The 18,159-nt window shown below is 28.8% G+C and overlaps 1 protein-coding gene across 1 annotated transcript in view; it reads right to left on the minus strand.

Annotated features, from left to right (window-relative positions):
* Positions 1–11,591, minus strand: part of LOC112679598 (WD repeat-containing protein 60) — a 22,677-nt gene extending 11,086 nt beyond the window's left edge. The window contains exons 1-11 of the mRNA XM_025549467.1: positions 11,444–11,591; positions 11,303–11,365; positions 11,022–11,166; positions 9,851–10,017; positions 9,539–9,787; positions 9,342–9,482; positions 8,960–9,094; positions 6,882–7,157; positions 5,563–5,720; positions 2,680–2,774; positions 2,512–2,609 (exon numbers count right to left, since the gene is read on the minus strand). Coding sequence (XP_025405252.1) covers positions 2,512–2,609; positions 2,680–2,774; positions 5,563–5,720; positions 6,882–7,157; positions 8,960–9,094; positions 9,342–9,482; positions 9,539–9,787; positions 9,851–10,017; positions 11,022–11,166; positions 11,303–11,365; positions 11,444–11,548 — 1,632 coding nt within the window. The 5' untranslated portion in view covers positions 11,549–11,591. The remainder of the gene's footprint in view (positions 1–2,511; positions 2,610–2,679; positions 2,775–5,562; positions 5,721–6,881; positions 7,158–8,959; positions 9,095–9,341; positions 9,483–9,538; positions 9,788–9,850; positions 10,018–11,021; positions 11,167–11,302; positions 11,366–11,443) is intronic.
* Positions 11,592–18,159: the final 6,568 nt, after the last annotated feature.

The following is an 18,159-nucleotide window of genomic DNA, read 5'->3' on the forward strand; positions in this document are numbered from 1 at the left end:
TGAGTATAAATTTTTCAATTTTTTTTTTAACCTCTATAACTAAGGACTACCCTAATGCACATAATAATAAAATGTTTATAATTATCAACAACTAAACAAATATATATTTTTTATGCAACTGAAGGGTAACTTTTATTTTTATATTTATTTATTCTTTCTTTCTTTCTGGACTTTTACAGGATTTTAAGGCCCATCGCCGCAACAACATATTGTTTCCATTCCTCTCTATCATTTGCACATTCTTCTGCGTTTCTTACGTTCAGAAGTTATTATTAGAAGTTATTAAGTATTATTAGAAAAATATTCTCGAGAAGAGTATTTGATTATTGGTCTATAATAGGGCATAATTTTAATATTTTCCCCGGTCGTAAAAATTCCTAGTTCCACCTCTGCTTGGATTTAAGCATTTTTCAAACAAATTTTACCAGTTTTTATGGGAATATTTGGGCATGTTTTGAGATTTTTTTCCGTACATATATTATATTTTAAAAAACCTAAGAATACGCCTGTTAATTATAACTTAAGAACTTACACCGTACTTTACACCATGACCATACTGCCAAAAACCGAAAACAAATATTTTTAACATATAATTATTAAACGCTGCTGTCTATTGCATATCACTACAGTTTTTGAACAGCCATTATAATAATGAATTATGTGTTGGTGTTGAGTGTCGAATACGGGGGGATCTATGTTCATATCGTACACGGACGGTCCGTGTACGTGTTCAAATGTTAATTTTTATGTACACGCAGTGTCATAATTGTAGAGGGGCAAAGAGGACAAGTGTCCCCTCTGACCATTTTTTGAGAGATAAAGGTTTAATTCTGTCCCCCCCCCCAAGATAATCCAACAGTACAAATAGCACATTTTATTAATGAACTCTTATGGATATTATTTAACAATATTGGTATCTAGTACATGCTACCTACAATTTATGTTTATTTAAACCAGGGATTCTCAAACTTTTATAAACACTGTACCCCTTTTTACCAATAAACTTTTTATGTACCCCTTCTTAGTTGGTAAAATAAAATATATATAAAAAATTTAAAGACACGCACATAATGCAAAATAAAAAATAAAAAGACCACCACAATGGTTATTTGTACTGATTATATGCATAAATAATACGGCTTATGGTGGAGGAGGCATGGCCCATTCCTCTAATAACTATGGCATTGCACAGTTTAGTAAAAAATGCTGCAACCGACAGTATTTTATAATGACAGTACTTTTATAATGATAACTAACAAAAACATGTATTACATTTTATTAAATTAGTTTATTAATTATGACACTTGGATGATTACCACCTTAATTAAATAATAAATTGATAAAATTAAAAGAATAATAATAATGAAATATAAATAGGTATTTTTGTAAAACGAGAATAGTCATATAAAAAGTTTATAGCATTGTTGGACAGTCCTGTCCAATGTAGTACAATTGGTAGCCCTAGCATAGCTTAATGTCGTGCCAATATAATTTTAACATATTTGACTGTGTACTTGATATAATAGCAGACGCGTTTAATCAATGATGAATTAAACGATTAGTTACAGTATCGTTTTAAGCCAGAAATTCGCAAATTTTAACTTGAATTTTTGAGTTTTTTCCACTATTTAAATTTAAAAGTTTGTTGGCCAGCCTCGTATCCCTTAAAAAATGTCAAGTACCCTGTAGGGGTACGCGTACCACAGTTTGAAAACCACTGATTTAAAACATAAAATGAGTTAAATGACTTATGTAAAATATAATAATAAATATATTATATTGCCCCCCCCCCTGAGTTTTTTCCCAGTTACGCCATTGTGTACACGAGCACCCGGGTAGGTATCTGTTTACAATTGAATCGTGAATCTCGAAAATGGCTCATATCGGAAAATTAAAATTTTTCGCGAATCTAAAAAACTAATTTTCTCTTGAATTATTTTCTTTATTTTAACAATGAACAACAATTAATTAACTCATTTATATCAATAGAAAAGATATATGAACCCATCTCGTTCATAAAATATCGATCTATATGTGTAGATGAAAAAAATGTAACAAATTCTATTTTGATAGAAACACGAGGTGGTCCTTTTTCGAAATTCATGATTCAAATAGACACAGCGTCTGTTAAATTAATCCACGATTACGAAAATATTATCTTATACTTATTTCTTACACATCGCAATAGGTATATTATTTCATTATAAATATTTTGTTCTTCGGAGTCTGAACTTTTTCTTCTACTTATTCAAATATATAAATTTCATATGATAATAAATTGCATAATTTATGTGATAATTACTTACGCTGTTTGACGTTATGTCCCCCTTGACTTTGAAGATTTAAATTAAAGGGGACGCATAAACTTATTTTAAATAAAAAGGAGGACTCCGTCCTCTCAAGTCCCCCTTCGCCTTAACTACTGACTGTATTGTTATTGACAACAAAATGTTCTTTATGGGAAATAAACAACAACAAACTACTGAAAATTATTTTTCAATACCCACTGACCTCTTCTGGTGACTCTTCATCCATACAGCCAGCGCTATTGTACGTTACCACGCGTAACGCGATTATTTTTGATCTGTGACCTTGGTTGATGGATATCGCTAAGCAGATATTATAATGGTTACGGAGTGCAGTACGTTTTTTAAATACATTACGTGTATGATATTGTACCTGTGTTGAAAGACGGAGAACGTATTGTATAAGGGATACCATCCATTTGCTGGTGATACAATTTGCTTTCTCTTAAATCCCACACGCATATGCTCCTTAGGTATGGATGGAAATAACATGATATAAGTATGAACTTTTTACATTACATTTTAGAAGTAATATCACAATCTTTCGAAAAAGGAATTTCATTTAGTCCCAAATTATATTTAGTTTTAATCGTCATTCTGTTATTAATTTGAATGTAATAACTTCTTAAAAACAACACTTTTTTCTCTTTTTTTTTTTGTTTTTTGTTGTTTTAGCTGTTAACTTAATTTAATGGAAGTAAATTAAAACAATGTTTAGAAATCTATCATAAAAAAAGCTACACGTGTATTCATTAAAATAAATCTTTTGTAAGACAATTATACTATAAGCCATTAAATTAAATTGCAGAATTTACTCTTTTAGGTATATTAATTTTAATTTATAATAATGCGATAAAAAGGCGAATTTAAAACTAGTGTGTAAGAATAGCCGAGTTTCTCAGTTAAATTCACCTAACGTTCATATTTTAAATTGTATTTTTATAATTTGATGCCGTGAGTATATATAAATCTAGATAGCGCCACATAATATAAAATGAATATAATTATTTGAGATTCATATTATAATTATATATTTTATCACATATTAAATCAATAAATCTACATTTACATAAGTACAGTAAAAACTGTAGGAAATCCATAAAAAAAATGTACTTATACATATTTCTGTTAAGCTAAAGATCTTTATCGATATTACAATAATGTATTTTTTTTTTCTGTAAGCACTTTTGCTATAGTAAATTATTCAATTAAATCTGTGTTAAAATGTCAACAAAGTCGGTAGTTCTTGTAAATATTAACATTTTTTTTGTCTTTTTTTTCTTATCAATATTTATAGTTGTAAATCTGAACAAAAATCTCAAAATGTATATTATTGATACATATTTTTCGATTATCTTCGTGGTTTTAAAGATGATAAAAAAAAACCGAAAACCTTAGAAAAATCAATATCTTTAATGTTAGATAACAAGAATATACACATTTATTTTGTTATAAGATGTATATATAAGATTATATAATATATAATCATATAATATGATATTAGTACCTATTTAAAACTGATTATTTTATGAATAGCTAATTTTGTGTAACTACACCGACAGTTGTAAATCAAAATAAATTGACCCGGTCAATTTTGGTTTTTAAAATTTTTACAATTTCAGTAATAACAGAAGAATATATTATTAACAGATATGTTTTACGATAATCCATATTATCAAAATGTTTTTTATACTAACCAATTCGCAGAATAATATTTTGGATGCGGTGATTTATCATTATTTTCTATTGAAGAAGACTTAACGCTTAATCACAATATAGAACTTACACTCAGAGTTTCAGAACTAATCTTTACAACTACAATCAGCAACTGCTCCATTATTATGATTGAAAGTAATAAAATATTGAAGATTAGGTGAATAACCCGGCTTCGCCCGTGTGCAGTTTTTTGTGTTACATCTTTTTTTTTTCTTTTTTTTTTTATCAGTTTTTATATAACAGTTTGTTTTTAAATGTTTTGGCCCTGGGTTGTCCATGTATTGTAACAATTAGACATTGCCAAAAAATTAGTATATTTTAGTATTTCGAAAACAGATTGTAAAATAAAATTGTAATCGGAGAAATGTTGAAATAAAATGAAGAGTATTAAATTATAACTTACTCTGTATTATAAGGCTATGATACATGGTCGTGGTCATACATGTCGTACAAGTAGCTTCAGTGAAAAGACCCAGATTAAAAAAAATCCTACCAAATATAATGTTTAAGCCCTATATAAACCTCTTTCTGAAAATATGGCCAAGAAATTACATTTCCAATGTTAAACACCTTTCAACCTTTTAAGGGTATAATTTTGGGAAATACATTCATGGGGAGTCAGTATGTCATGAAATAAAACTACTGGCTAAATGTTATAATCATAGCTTCAGCGGTTCCGGCTATGCGATGATGAATCACTCAAGACAAGTAATTTTATGTATACAGATAAACTGATTATATTTAACAAATCAAGAAGATAAAACTACTTTATTGTTTTTATTATTTATTTGTGTTACAAAATATTCCTACAGTAATTATTATTTTATAAGCTTTGCATAATGTTGTAAGAAAAGAAAACATTTAAAAATAAGAATTAAAATAGCACGTGAACTTCAATTCTAGTGTACATGAATGTTTTAAAAAATGTTATGTGTGATATACATATTGTTTTTTCATAAAAGTTTATAAATCTAGAATCATGAAAAAATCAAATTAATAATGTCTCGTTACTTTTATCAAATTTATTCTCATGGGATTCGTTTATTCGTTACATAACTAGGTTATTTTATTTTCATATTGAAAATTTGATAATTAATCCAGGTAGCAAAGTATAACATTTTTTTTTGTCTTCGTTGATGCGAAATTTCTTATAGGTATAATAATATAGTTATTACTCGAAGACGATAAAAATTTTTGATTTATGATATTTATACAAATTGGCTAAAGTGATGTAAACTTTGTTCAGAATGATTAGAAATTTTATACCTAACAAGTAGGTATACTTATTTATTACATAATATATTATTATAGCTCACATGACTGATTACTTAATATTTTAATTACATTTTTATACTTATTATTTTATAGTTTATATTTTAATTATATTTTCATTATTATATATGTTTTATGCTCATTTGGATTTAATTGTTTTATTAGCTATTTGTTTATTACTTAACATTATTTACTTTTTTTATTTTTTTACTACTGTTATACTATTAATGTTGTGTATGAATCAATAAAATAAATTTTGGAATTTTACCCATCTACGTGCGCAGTCATGACAATTCCACTGTTTGACTTGGGAATGATGCAAATCGATGTTATACGATTAAGACATTTAAGAATATACTCAGGGCTTTCCATATTTGATGTATTCCAAATGCATATTACATATTGAGTACAATACGAATCTATCACCTGAAACAAAACCGATTTGCATTCATATAATAAAGAATAATCATCATCATGTCTTCGATTTGAAGAAATAACTGGTGTCTAGTTAAAATAAATCTGTGGGATGATGATTTCCACCCAATGACACGTTGCAGACAAAATGTACAAGATGTGTCCGAAGTTTGGTTTAGAGTTACATTAATCTATTAATTACATTTTATTGTAATTTTATATGCATAAGATAATCGTCTTATTGTTCTTATAGTAGTAATGCTATCGCGAATAACAATACTTATTTACAAAACCTGTTTACACATTTTCTTGTAAGAACAGGATTCAAACTTAAATTATGAAATCGTACCGTTCATATTTTAATCAGCTCTACTTAGAATATAATAATAGTATAAAATTACTTTCAGAGGTAATTATTTCACTCGATTGATTCCCATCAAACTAACAATTTAAAAAGCATGTAACATATATATTCTGCTTACTAAATGCAAAACGTTTAACGTTATACGATACACCTATAATCGGAAATTATGCAGAGTGTGATTTTGTTTACGAAATAGTGTTCAATAGTTTTTTACTGAATTGATAAGAATTGTAAATTGAATTCAAATAGCTTTGATTATTTTACAATCCATTTTAAATTTAAATATAAGATATCGAACATGTTGAAATAGTGTCTACCATAAACAGTAATATATGCTGGACGTCGTGATTTTCTTTACAGTTATTTTATTGTTTTAATCAAGGAATAACCACGTTCATAGGAGTGAAATAAATATATTTCATAAACACACAAAAAAGATAAACTGGTTAAAATGTTGATGATCTACTAATAATATGTATGCAACATTTTTTATCTATTGAGAATACACGATCTGAAATTAATGGAATAGCGAAGCATAAACATTGGTATGCTAACAAACACGAAAACAAACAATAAAGTATTAAATAAATATTTGTATTTACATTAATACATTATTTCTATGGTTTTTCAGTTACAAGTATTTTTTCCAAGATCTTATCTACTTATTTATGAGTATAATGCTCTGACCGACAATCTGAGTACTTTATTTATTACGTTTCTTCAACGTTTATTGCATTGTTTTATATATACCCCAAACAGAAAATTGTTTATTCCTATTTCTGTATTCTTAATTTGGATTTGGAACATACCTCGTGCGTCGTAGCAACGGACTCGATAGAAGACGTTATTTGAGCAAACTCTATCAACGTTACGGGACAGTTGGCGAGGAATTTGATTGCTGATATCGCTGGACTCAGGTGTCCGGAGCTGAATTCCAAGTTGTTTTTATTAGACATTAACAGCCGTTCGACTTGTCCCATTGTCTGCTGTTCTAAAATCATTAACATCATTCGGCCAACTGCGGACACTCTTTTCGAGTCTACGGTCGCTACGCGCACCAGACGATGACCACCAGCTGGCTTCATCTGAAACCGGTAAACTAAATTACCTAATTTACTGATACATATTATTTTAAAACGATGCAATGCTTGAAGACAAAACTAATCATTGATGGTATTGAAAATTAAAATGCACTTAGCCAACACGGTCGTATTTCACTATTTATTATTTAAATGTATATATTTCTAAAATTACAGCAATCATACTATTTTGTGTAAACTATAATTTATATTTCTAGCAAAGCAACAAACGAATTTTTATTCAATCATTTCAATGTCTACGATTTTCAGATAAATAACAGTTATTAATTACGAGTGTTGGTGAACTAACATATATACTATTGTTTTCGATAACAGTATCCTAATGGATACTATAATATAACAGAATGATATTTTTTTTTAAAATAGTAAAGAATATTTTAATAAATGTACTGATGTAAAAAAATTACCAATTGCCAAAATTCTATTTGTTTTATTCTCAAAATAATTTCCTCGCCTATAATGTAAAAGAGTTTATAAATAAATATAAAAAATCAAACATGGCAAAGAATTAAAAACTGTTTAGAAATTTATTGGAATAATTGCAATGTTTTGTCAATGTACAAAGAAAAAATAAATAAATAAATAAAACCTAATACTGATACGAGAAATCTGTTTGTACGTATTCATTTCCATAAAAATCACTAATATGTAATCGTATATCATGATAGATTTACTCTACATTCAAGGACAATTCATAATTCTATCATAGAAACGATGGTACTCATATGATTTCTTAAACAAATTTCTTATACAAATATAATTAAATACTGATACTTATATAATATGAATATAAAGTAGACGAGAAAAATGTGTTTTTAAATTATCACTAAATCATTACGTATATAATTTACTCTTATTTTTTAGCTAGATCTTACCATGATCCGGTAATAATTTATTGAATGTAAAAATCAAAAAATTCATACACATTTCTTCAAAGTCTTTTTTGACTGAGTGATAAGGAATGCATTGGTTTAACAATATTGTTTTATTATTCAACGGATAAATAATCAGGTGATAAATTTATAACAAAAAAGTTCTCATTTTCATATAAACTGTTAGGTAAATTTTAAATTAGTTTTATTTTACCAAGAATACACCTTATTATACTTATTAAATGTGTCTTAGATGAGGTAAATATTTGATTGGCTATCGTACAACTTGTGTTCACTTAGTCTATCTACCCTAATTATACACATATTTTACGATATATTATTATATTATTTAGAATCAGCGACGAGTATAAAAATACATAAGTTAGGTAGAAGACTTGAGAGAAGAAACCACTCATTGATATAACTCCGTGTACATGGGTGCAAGGAGGTGCGCTTGCACCCCCCTGTGTTTAAAAAAAAAAGGTTAAAATTTAAAAATGTAGGTTAGAGGCTATCATTATCATTATCGGATTTTCTAGTAGCTCGCATTATTTAGTACCCGTCGTAAAAAAAACGAAAATAATTATCATACAATTTGAAACTTAAATAAATTATGCATTATTAAGAAATCAGCATATATATACTATACAAGATGCACCCCCGTGACGAAATTCCTGGTAGCATGTATGTCGGTAAATAAATTACAAACTTAACACTGTACACATGCAATTACCTCCTCGTGTTCATACTGAGAATCTGAACGAAATTATCTGCTGATAAATGTTTATAAGTATTAATAATTAAAAAAAAAAAAAAATCTATTGGAAGATATAGACTCAAGGCTTTATTTATTTTTAACAAAGAACCTATAACTAATAGCAGCATGCAATTAATAAGGATTCATTTTTTATTTACACTTAAATAATCAGACGAAAGACAATCCGATTCGTTTGTTAATAATATAGGCCGTTGTGTCCATTTTTCGGATAATTCAATCTCATTCGTTTGAATTTCCTTCTCCGCATTGTCATCACCAGTTTGTGTTTGGACCTAGAAGGTGAAAAAAATTTAACATTATCTTTAAAAAGTTTTTTTTATACCATTAGTTTTGAAATATTCGTTCTTATGTTTCTTTGGTCGTAATTGATTATTTTTAAAGGGCTAATAAAAAGATAATTGTAATTACATTTTAAGTAAAAGTTTTTTAATATGTAATATAAAACTTATTTTGTAAATAAACGTAGTAATCTGACATTTCAAAAAAATAAAAATTAATTATTACCCATACTTTTTATACCTGTGCCATGTTTGAACGGCCATACATTTTTATGTATTGCTCATAAGGTATTGCTGGCAAATCCAACAATGAATAACTCACTGTATCCAACTTAATCATTTCCATTAATACATTTCCTCTATTTTGGAGGTTTTCTTTTGCCTATATTAGAATTTTCTATAAAAATATTTTTCTATTTAATTTTATACTTATTATACTTCTTGTTCTTGTTTCCTCTTTCTTGCCGTTTTGAAATTATTTAAACCCCTTTCAATGATCTGTTCTAACGAGTTGATTTCAAACTTCTCATCTAAGAAAGGTTCTAATTTTTCTTCCACACACACGGGTAAAGCGAACTTGGAGCCTATGTTATTTGAAATCGATTGTTCGGTCATAATTTGTTGTGATGATGACCCTAGTGGTGTTGAATCTATGGAAGTGTCGGATTCAAAATCGGATTCATAATCCTTAAATGTTTAAAGAATATTAAAAAAAAAAAAGGAATAAGATTTTGTTTATCTATTTTTTACTTCAAAGTCATCTTCGTACTCTTGATTATCTGATACGTCGGATGAGCAGTCTACTACAGTCTTATCATTATGAATAGTAACAATTTCTTTTTCTATTTGGTCCATTTTAATCTCATTTTGTTTCATTGTCTCTTTTTTGTGTTTAACATTGTTTGGAATCTTTTCCTCTGTAATTTTTTATTATGGTTTAATACATTTCTAAACTAAAGCGTGTTGCTTAAATTTGTTACCTATATCAAAAAATATTTCATGTATTTTATTATTCATATTATTATAGTAATTTTACATAATATGTCTTGCTATCCAATAAAAATGTCATAAGAAGATAAACACAGATAAAACTTCATTGTATTTTTACACGAGTAAAATCTAAGAATTAAATTATTATCTTAAACGACTAACTTCAATATATTGTTTTTCAAATTTAGTATTGATTTATTAAATAAAACAATAGCACATTAGAGTTCACATTTTAAAATGAAACGAATAAATAATGGTATGCAATATTAGAGGTAATGCTGTTGTGTTTTTTTTTTTTTTTTTAACAGATCGATATTTCAAACGTGGATTATTATTAACACATAACAGGAAGTCACGAAAAATAGTGAAACTCTGTTTAAATCATACTTTTTGGTTTGTTTTACTATAAAAACGTTGTTTCGATTTATAATTTATCACCTAGGAAAAAAAAAACCATAGGCATTGAGTAATGAGTAATCTGTTCCGTTTTCATACAATACTTAGCTTAAACACACTAGTATTTCTCACAACTTTGGGTAATAAATAGTAATATAATATAAATTAGCAATGTATATATACAAAAGCGAGTAAGAAAAATTTCAACAAAAATTGTTAAATTACTGTAAAAATAATAAAATATTTTAGTTTTCGTTTAATAACCTATACGTTAAATTTATTTGATTCTGAAAATAAAATATGTATAGCTTAAGCTTTCTATTGATCCCTAGTTTATTCAATTTGAATATTATTGCGAAACTCGTACGAGTGTACTCAGAAATCGTGCTGCAAATAATGTAGCACATTTAAACCGAAGCGCGAAGCGTTCGTTAATAATAATAATGATGATAGTAAGTGAGATATTATAATGTGATTTAAATTATATCGAAGCAGCGGTGCCAACTACGCGCGACGCCTAATTGGCAATACTGACTTTTCTTGACAGGTGGCGGCCGCGGTGCCGATTCGTTTTTGAACCGTGTAGTTTTTCTGCTATTAGCCGTCGCAGCCACCGCAGCTTTCGTTCGGCCCGGTAACGGAATCGGTACGACCGATTTCCTCGGCGCTGGAGGACGGGTCTGTAACGGCAAAGCCCGTGAGCTCAATAGTAAATAAATACATAAAAAAAAAAAAAATTTAAAAAAAATATGCACAACAAACGGGTAAAATAATTAATAATTATCGACGGCGGTACACGTGCCGCCGGCATCTCACCGTCACAAAACCGTTGAAATCCTCGACGGTTCTTCTAGCCATTTCGAACATAAACAACACAACCTAACCGAGATTAACGGTCGTATTATACATTATTCAATCGATAACGTGTGCCCAACAACGTAAGCATATCATAATTACATGTACGCGTGTGTGTTCTATCTGTGAAACACCACCCAAACAGCTGTCCGCAGTCGCACTCCCATAATTGTGTGCGGTTCGCACGCGGTAAAGTTGTGTTTGCATGACAACCGTTTGTTGTGCCTCCTGGTGTGGCGATGGTGATACCCGTGACGATGACGGCCACCGAGAGGCATATTATTATCGTCGGAATTAAATTATTTATTATTGCTATCGGTTATTATGAACTGCCCGCGGGACAAATGTATATTCTACTACCGAACCGTTTTAACCGAACGTGGATGATGCGGTTTCGTTGATTTTATTTCGTCCACAACAGGTACCCGATGCGACGTAATGGCCGTAAGGGGGAGGGGCACATTGTTTGACATAGTTACCGTGAACTCGACCTACGATTTATTAGACTTTCCGTCGCGAATCCCTGTCGGACGGATCGCGTACCCGTCTTTCTCTCCAGAGGCGTACGAAAACCACGCGTCCGGGTACAAGCGCAGTACGTGCGCGTACATTCATAGTACCGTCAACCGGAATCGAGTCGACGGGACGGACAAAAGGGTTAGGGAAATCGGTTCAACAGGATGTGGCTCACAGATACGTAAGCTCGATAAAAAAAAAAAAAATAACGCAACACCGTACACTGCCCCGTGCCCGTATGTGTGCGTACGGTTTGGCATTGACCGGCCAGTGTTCCTGACGATCACTCGGGTGTGAATCCTGCCCGCGTGCACCCGGACGCGCGCTACCGTCACCGCCGACATCGGAGAATTACATATTGTTTTATTATTGTTGTTGTTATCAAAACGTTATTATTTCCAGTCTGCGGATACACTTACGCGCGTAACTACAGCGTTGGACCATTGTCCGATCCATTGTGTACACGAGTGCATTACATATCACTATTATTATCATGCGCGTCTATACATGTGTGTTCCAACACATGCACGAGGCCATGACGTACGGGGTGTAAATCTATCCGGTTAGGATCTGCTCCGGTAATCGGTTTCAGATCGATGCGCGGACGAAATGCCGTCGCAGCTGCACGATTGTCACACGCGGATCTCGCTATTACGGACGCATTATTCAGTATTTATTAATAGTTGATCGCAATTACAATAATTCACCGTCGTGCTTACGAACCGAGCAATAAAAACGAAATTTAATGAAAAAAACCGGACTGCAATTTTAAACATGATGGAAACCATGTTTGAATTCTCTCGCCAAAAGTACATGGTGAAAATAACGTACTTGTACATATACTATATATGTATATCATCATTCGATTATGCATATAAATGATTTCGATTTAAAATAGAACGTTTTTTCGTTGAAAACAATCACAATTATGTAAAGCCGAAAATGACGAAATTATTGCTTTTTACAGTTAGTGTCTGCGTAGCCTAGAACAGTGGTTATTGTTAAATTTTACAGATCGAATAATTATTATAAAATTATTTACAAATTAAAATAATTATTAAATAAATATTAGTTGCCGATCGTTTTAGATTTAAAGTGAAATTTGTTTATTTGTTTTATCGTGATGTAACTATAATTTGTTCCAAGAGAAATCTCTCAAATAAACAAATTAAAACCAAATCAAATTATTTTCTTCGTTTTTTTAACTCACACTTTTAAAGAGTGAATTTAAAACAAAAATACCATGCAGAAATTTCAAAGATAGAAATATTTATAAAAATTATTCACCAATTATATTCCCAAAAGTGTTATGTCTTTAAGTCTATATTTTTAAAAATATGTAAAAAATCGTTTATAAAATTTAATTTCCAAACTTATTGTATTTTTATATTATTTTGCATGAAAACCATTTTATGAACAATCACATAAGTAATAATATAATTTTTTTGATTCACATATCCAATGGCGTATCCATGGTGGTGGGGATTTGGGGGTCAGAGCCCCCCCCCCCCCCCAATGAACCTGAGATGGTAAATTAACTTTTACATGAAACATGGTTTTTTTCTTAAACACTTTTATATTTTAGAATTTTAACTTGGAAATCATATTAATAGTTTGTATAAACACGCAGACCGCACACACACACACACACACACACACGTCATAATATTATGATCATATTTAGATACTTTACTACTACTTTGAAAATTTTTGCTTAGGGAACATATTATTTAGGTTTTCTACAACGGTTGTCTGGTCCCGATAACTGAAATAAAAGCAATTTCATTGTCTGTATTCAAAGTTTATTTTGGGTTACCTATTGCAATAGCATTCACGGCTCGCCGATCATTTAACACAAGCACCTTATTGTGTAAAACTAATAGTTATTAGTTAATAGTTGGTCGTTGCCCGTTGGTGTCTCACTGTTTTATTTACTACTCGTTTATATCTTTATATTTAACATTTGTATTCCATTATATTTATTTCATTTTAATTTGACATCATTCTTAGACGTCTAAACATTACATTATGATAAGATATTTTTAAAATTTAATTTTTAGTATACCTAAATGATTGGACAGAAATTATTCTAATATCTAATATTTATGTTCCTATATTAGTTCCTAAATTGTTATTATTATTATTATTATTATTTATTATTATAGGCAAATTATCTAACAAATAAGCAGACTAAAAAAATTAATTATTTTTTTTTACCTGAGTCAAAAAAACTAATGTCAGTCAGACTTAAAAATACCGAGATCAATACAAATAGTAGTTAAAATGATAGTGATAAGATTAAATATATATCAATTTGCTGACCCCCGCCTCACCAAAAAGTTCCTGGCTACGCCTCTGCTCATATCCTTTAACATTTTATAATCGAACAAGAAAACGATTACAATATCTTATCAGAAGCATTACCACTGTCATGCTTCATAAACAGTTTCTACAAAAATAAAAATTAGTTCTTACGGTTTTGTTGTAAGTTTTTATTACATAGTTAGGTTTTAAATGTATAGAACGAAAATTATCAATTTTTTCCGTATTAGCTACGCTTTTGTATGAAATTACGACCTTAAAGGATTTCAGTTTACACAGAAGTGAAAATTGCACTTTTATCTCTTTGACTTTATCCTTTCTTCATACTTCGTAACCTTATCCTTGTCCGCTCACTTAACTATAAGGGTATCGCATGTATTGCGAATGCTTCTTTTCACATATCAAATAATATTATTGTATATTTTTATAACTATGAAAGATTATTCTTTTTTCAGGATTTCCGGTGTTCAGGGTTGGAAGAGCAAAAGAGCACAATGTTTCTGCTGACTCAATGAGCTCTATCAAACGTAAAGTTCAATTCTATATACTATATTACCGTTGTTATTGCATATTATGTGTTAGATAATAGTTACGGATCTCGACTCGCTGCGACTGCTATGATCGCACCTAAATAACGCAATACGATTTATGTCCTGTAGTTGCAATGGGTGTGCCCTACCCTTTCATCGATTAAGCGACCGGAACTACGGTAGGGTTCGGATAATTCTCCATTTACTATAGTGTGTTTGTATATGGATTCGGTTTTAGTTCAGGGCCGTAGAGAATTTTCGAAAATTAATGAATTCTAATTTATTTATAATAAACGTAAATATAGCAAATGAGGTTTCCAATGTGATCCCAAGAAACCCATTTAAGGTACAAGAAGATCTCAAGATTAAATATATGCCATCCAGTGATTAATTTACTGCCAGACTGTCTACTTCGAAGACGGAATGCGTAAATGTGTCTTGAGAATTGGACTTGAGCTTTAAAATGGTTTGAGTTCACATAAGATTTAGATGTTGAATGTCAATTTCAATGTAAATTGCCGATCCGTTTTAGGTAATGTAAATAAAATATGTGATTTTCAATATTATTTTACATATTATCTAGGTATTTCATATAACACATAGACATTATGCAAAATGCCAATTTTTTCTTAGGTAAAGTACAGAAAATGTTATTATATGTTAGGTATATTACATTACGATTAATATATATTATTACTCATAATACAGATAAAATTTAATTTTTACCTATTATTATATTATAACTATTATATAAATATTTTACTTAAACTACGAGTACTATTTACTTATTATAACATGTTGTAAAAAAGTGAAATTTTGAAGTGCATAAAATGTTACTTTTAAGGCAAATGTACTTTTTATTTTGACAATTGAACTTACAATCGCATTTTAAAAATCCTTAGCCAAATCTTGTGAATTGTATTTTTATCAACTCATCAGACGAAAAAATATTATTATTATAGGTGGCCAAGTTTTTAAAAAAAATTTGTAGTTTTTTATAAAAATTTGACTTCCAAAAATATGACTTATAAATCGTATCCCCATAGTTGCAATACCATAACGAGACACGAAAAAGACTAGAATAATGACGATATTGTAATAAAATTATTAGTACCTTCAAAATCATACCTCAGAATTATTATTATAGTAGTAAAAGAATCTTAATCTTAATTGCGTTAAAATCATGCACGCGCATTTAAGATAAACGATACCTAAGTAAAGTCGTTGGTAATAGGCGATGCCCAATTTTGTTTATTTTCATCGTATTGCCTATTCCACGTTTGGCACTATACATAATACCTAGACAAAGCTCGTATTATGTTTATTGCCGAATGATTTTTGGCATTTTATATAATGCCTAGGCATTTTCCAAAATACCGGATTATCTATAATAATATAGTAATATATATGTATATATAAAATAGTCATTATGGCATTGCTCAATGCCAGAAACATATAGATATTTGAGTTTATAAATTCCGATTATATCCTAAATGGACACATCTAAAATTGTTTAAATGTCTTATGTCTCAGCCTCCTGGATTGGCAGATATGTACAAATTATAATGTGTATAAAGCAGTACAGTAGATATTTTATGATTATCTTTGATCACAATATACTACTATTATAATAACCTACTAGTATAATATACATTATTACCAAATCGGAAATATAAGTTTTGTTACTTGTTACTCTTGTTATTATTATTATTATTATTATTATCACAATTATTATGTGTTACTCCTTAAAAAAAAAAATAGGACTAATAAATATTTATCATTAATGATGTAAAAGCTGAACATTATGAGTTTTACAAAAAAAATTAAAAAAATACTCTCTTTGAACACTTTTTTACAATATATTATTAATGAACGGTGGTTGCATTATTATATGGGTGAATTCGATCACTTATAATTAAAAAATATATATATATATTCCAACTCTCACATGTTCGGTGGCATGTACACTCAATACTCATATATAATCATATAAAAACACAAAAGTCAGATTTTGAGTTTTACTTTTTTCGATTGATTTAGTTGGCTTGTACGCAAATTCTAAAATGTATTCCAAAAATTAATAATATCTACTGGCCAACTGCATATCATTGTAGTTTACTAAAATATAAACTTCTAAAAAATAAAAATGTTTAGCTTTACCATGTGATTTGTAACCAATTTTTACCAATTTTTGGAATCTAATGATAAAACTTTTTTTATTTATTACAATTAAGTATTCCTTGTAAAGAATATAATAAAAAGATTCACTCGAATTCAGTGTTGTAGAATTTTTACATTTAAATTCCACTTCTAAATTAAATTTACACATTTATACTAATTTTTATCTACATTTTTAATTATCCTTTTAAAGTAAGCCATGCTATCAATTGTGAATTCACAACACATGCAAATTAATTAAATATAAGACAGTTACATTTGTAAGAAACGATTATCATAATTTAAAATGTAAATTTTTAGAACTTAATGGTTTTGATAAATGTTATACTACGTTATATTAATCAACTGACACTTCGAATATTACTAAAAAAAAATTTTTTTCCATCATACTTTACATTTCAAAATACAAAGTTGGGAAAATTTAAATTATAATTTAATTACATCGGAAAAATTGAAAGCGCTACATGACTACAGTAAAATATTACAATAAAATATTATCTAGAAATTTAAATTCTTTATTAATTAATGATGTAAATTAATAAGCCATGGTATTTTAATTTTGCTATTATATCGAACAATTTTATTTAATATAGTAATATTGTAATAATATTATTTGTTAATAAAATTTACATTTTTAAAAGCTAAATTCAAAATAATTATTAAACTTTACTTTTTATATTTAATTAAAAAGATGATTTAGATGATTAGATTTTTTTTATAATACAATGTTTAACTTTTTCTGAATCTATATTAATAATCTTATGTATAGTGAACAAATTATGTATAGTGGGTAGTAATAGAAAGATAAATTTGCCTTCTCTAGTTGCATTTCTTAGGTAACATTTTGTTCTTTTTATTATTGAAAGTGTTTTTTCTAGTATGGTCGTAATTACCGGTAAAGTCACTAGAATTTTTAATAAAAATTAAATATTTAGACAAATAAATGTTATTTAAAATTAAAATATTGATCAAATATATCAATAAAATGCTTTTGTATTGGCTTGTCACACTACATTATTTTTCAAAGTTGTATCTCTACTGGAAGTGTGAAAATGTATCCAAATCGATAAAAATTGAGTATAAATCAAAACCACTTGATTATCTATCTTTGTTTATTTTCACAATACATAATATGTAAAACATTTCTCGGTAGGGGAGAACAACCAAACTTCCACAAGTACAGCATTGTAATATAACTTCACTGACGTGAAAGAGTCATCACTTGTAAGGTACCAATTCTGTTGACGAGAACCAAGTTCTAATATCATATTT

Source organism: Sipha flava, unplaced genomic scaffold (assembly GCF_003268045.1).
Source record: "Sipha flava isolate LNK unplaced genomic scaffold, YSA_version1 164_pilon_pilon, whole genome shotgun sequence".
Taxonomy (NCBI): domain Eukaryota; kingdom Metazoa; phylum Arthropoda; class Insecta; order Hemiptera; family Aphididae; genus Sipha; species Sipha flava.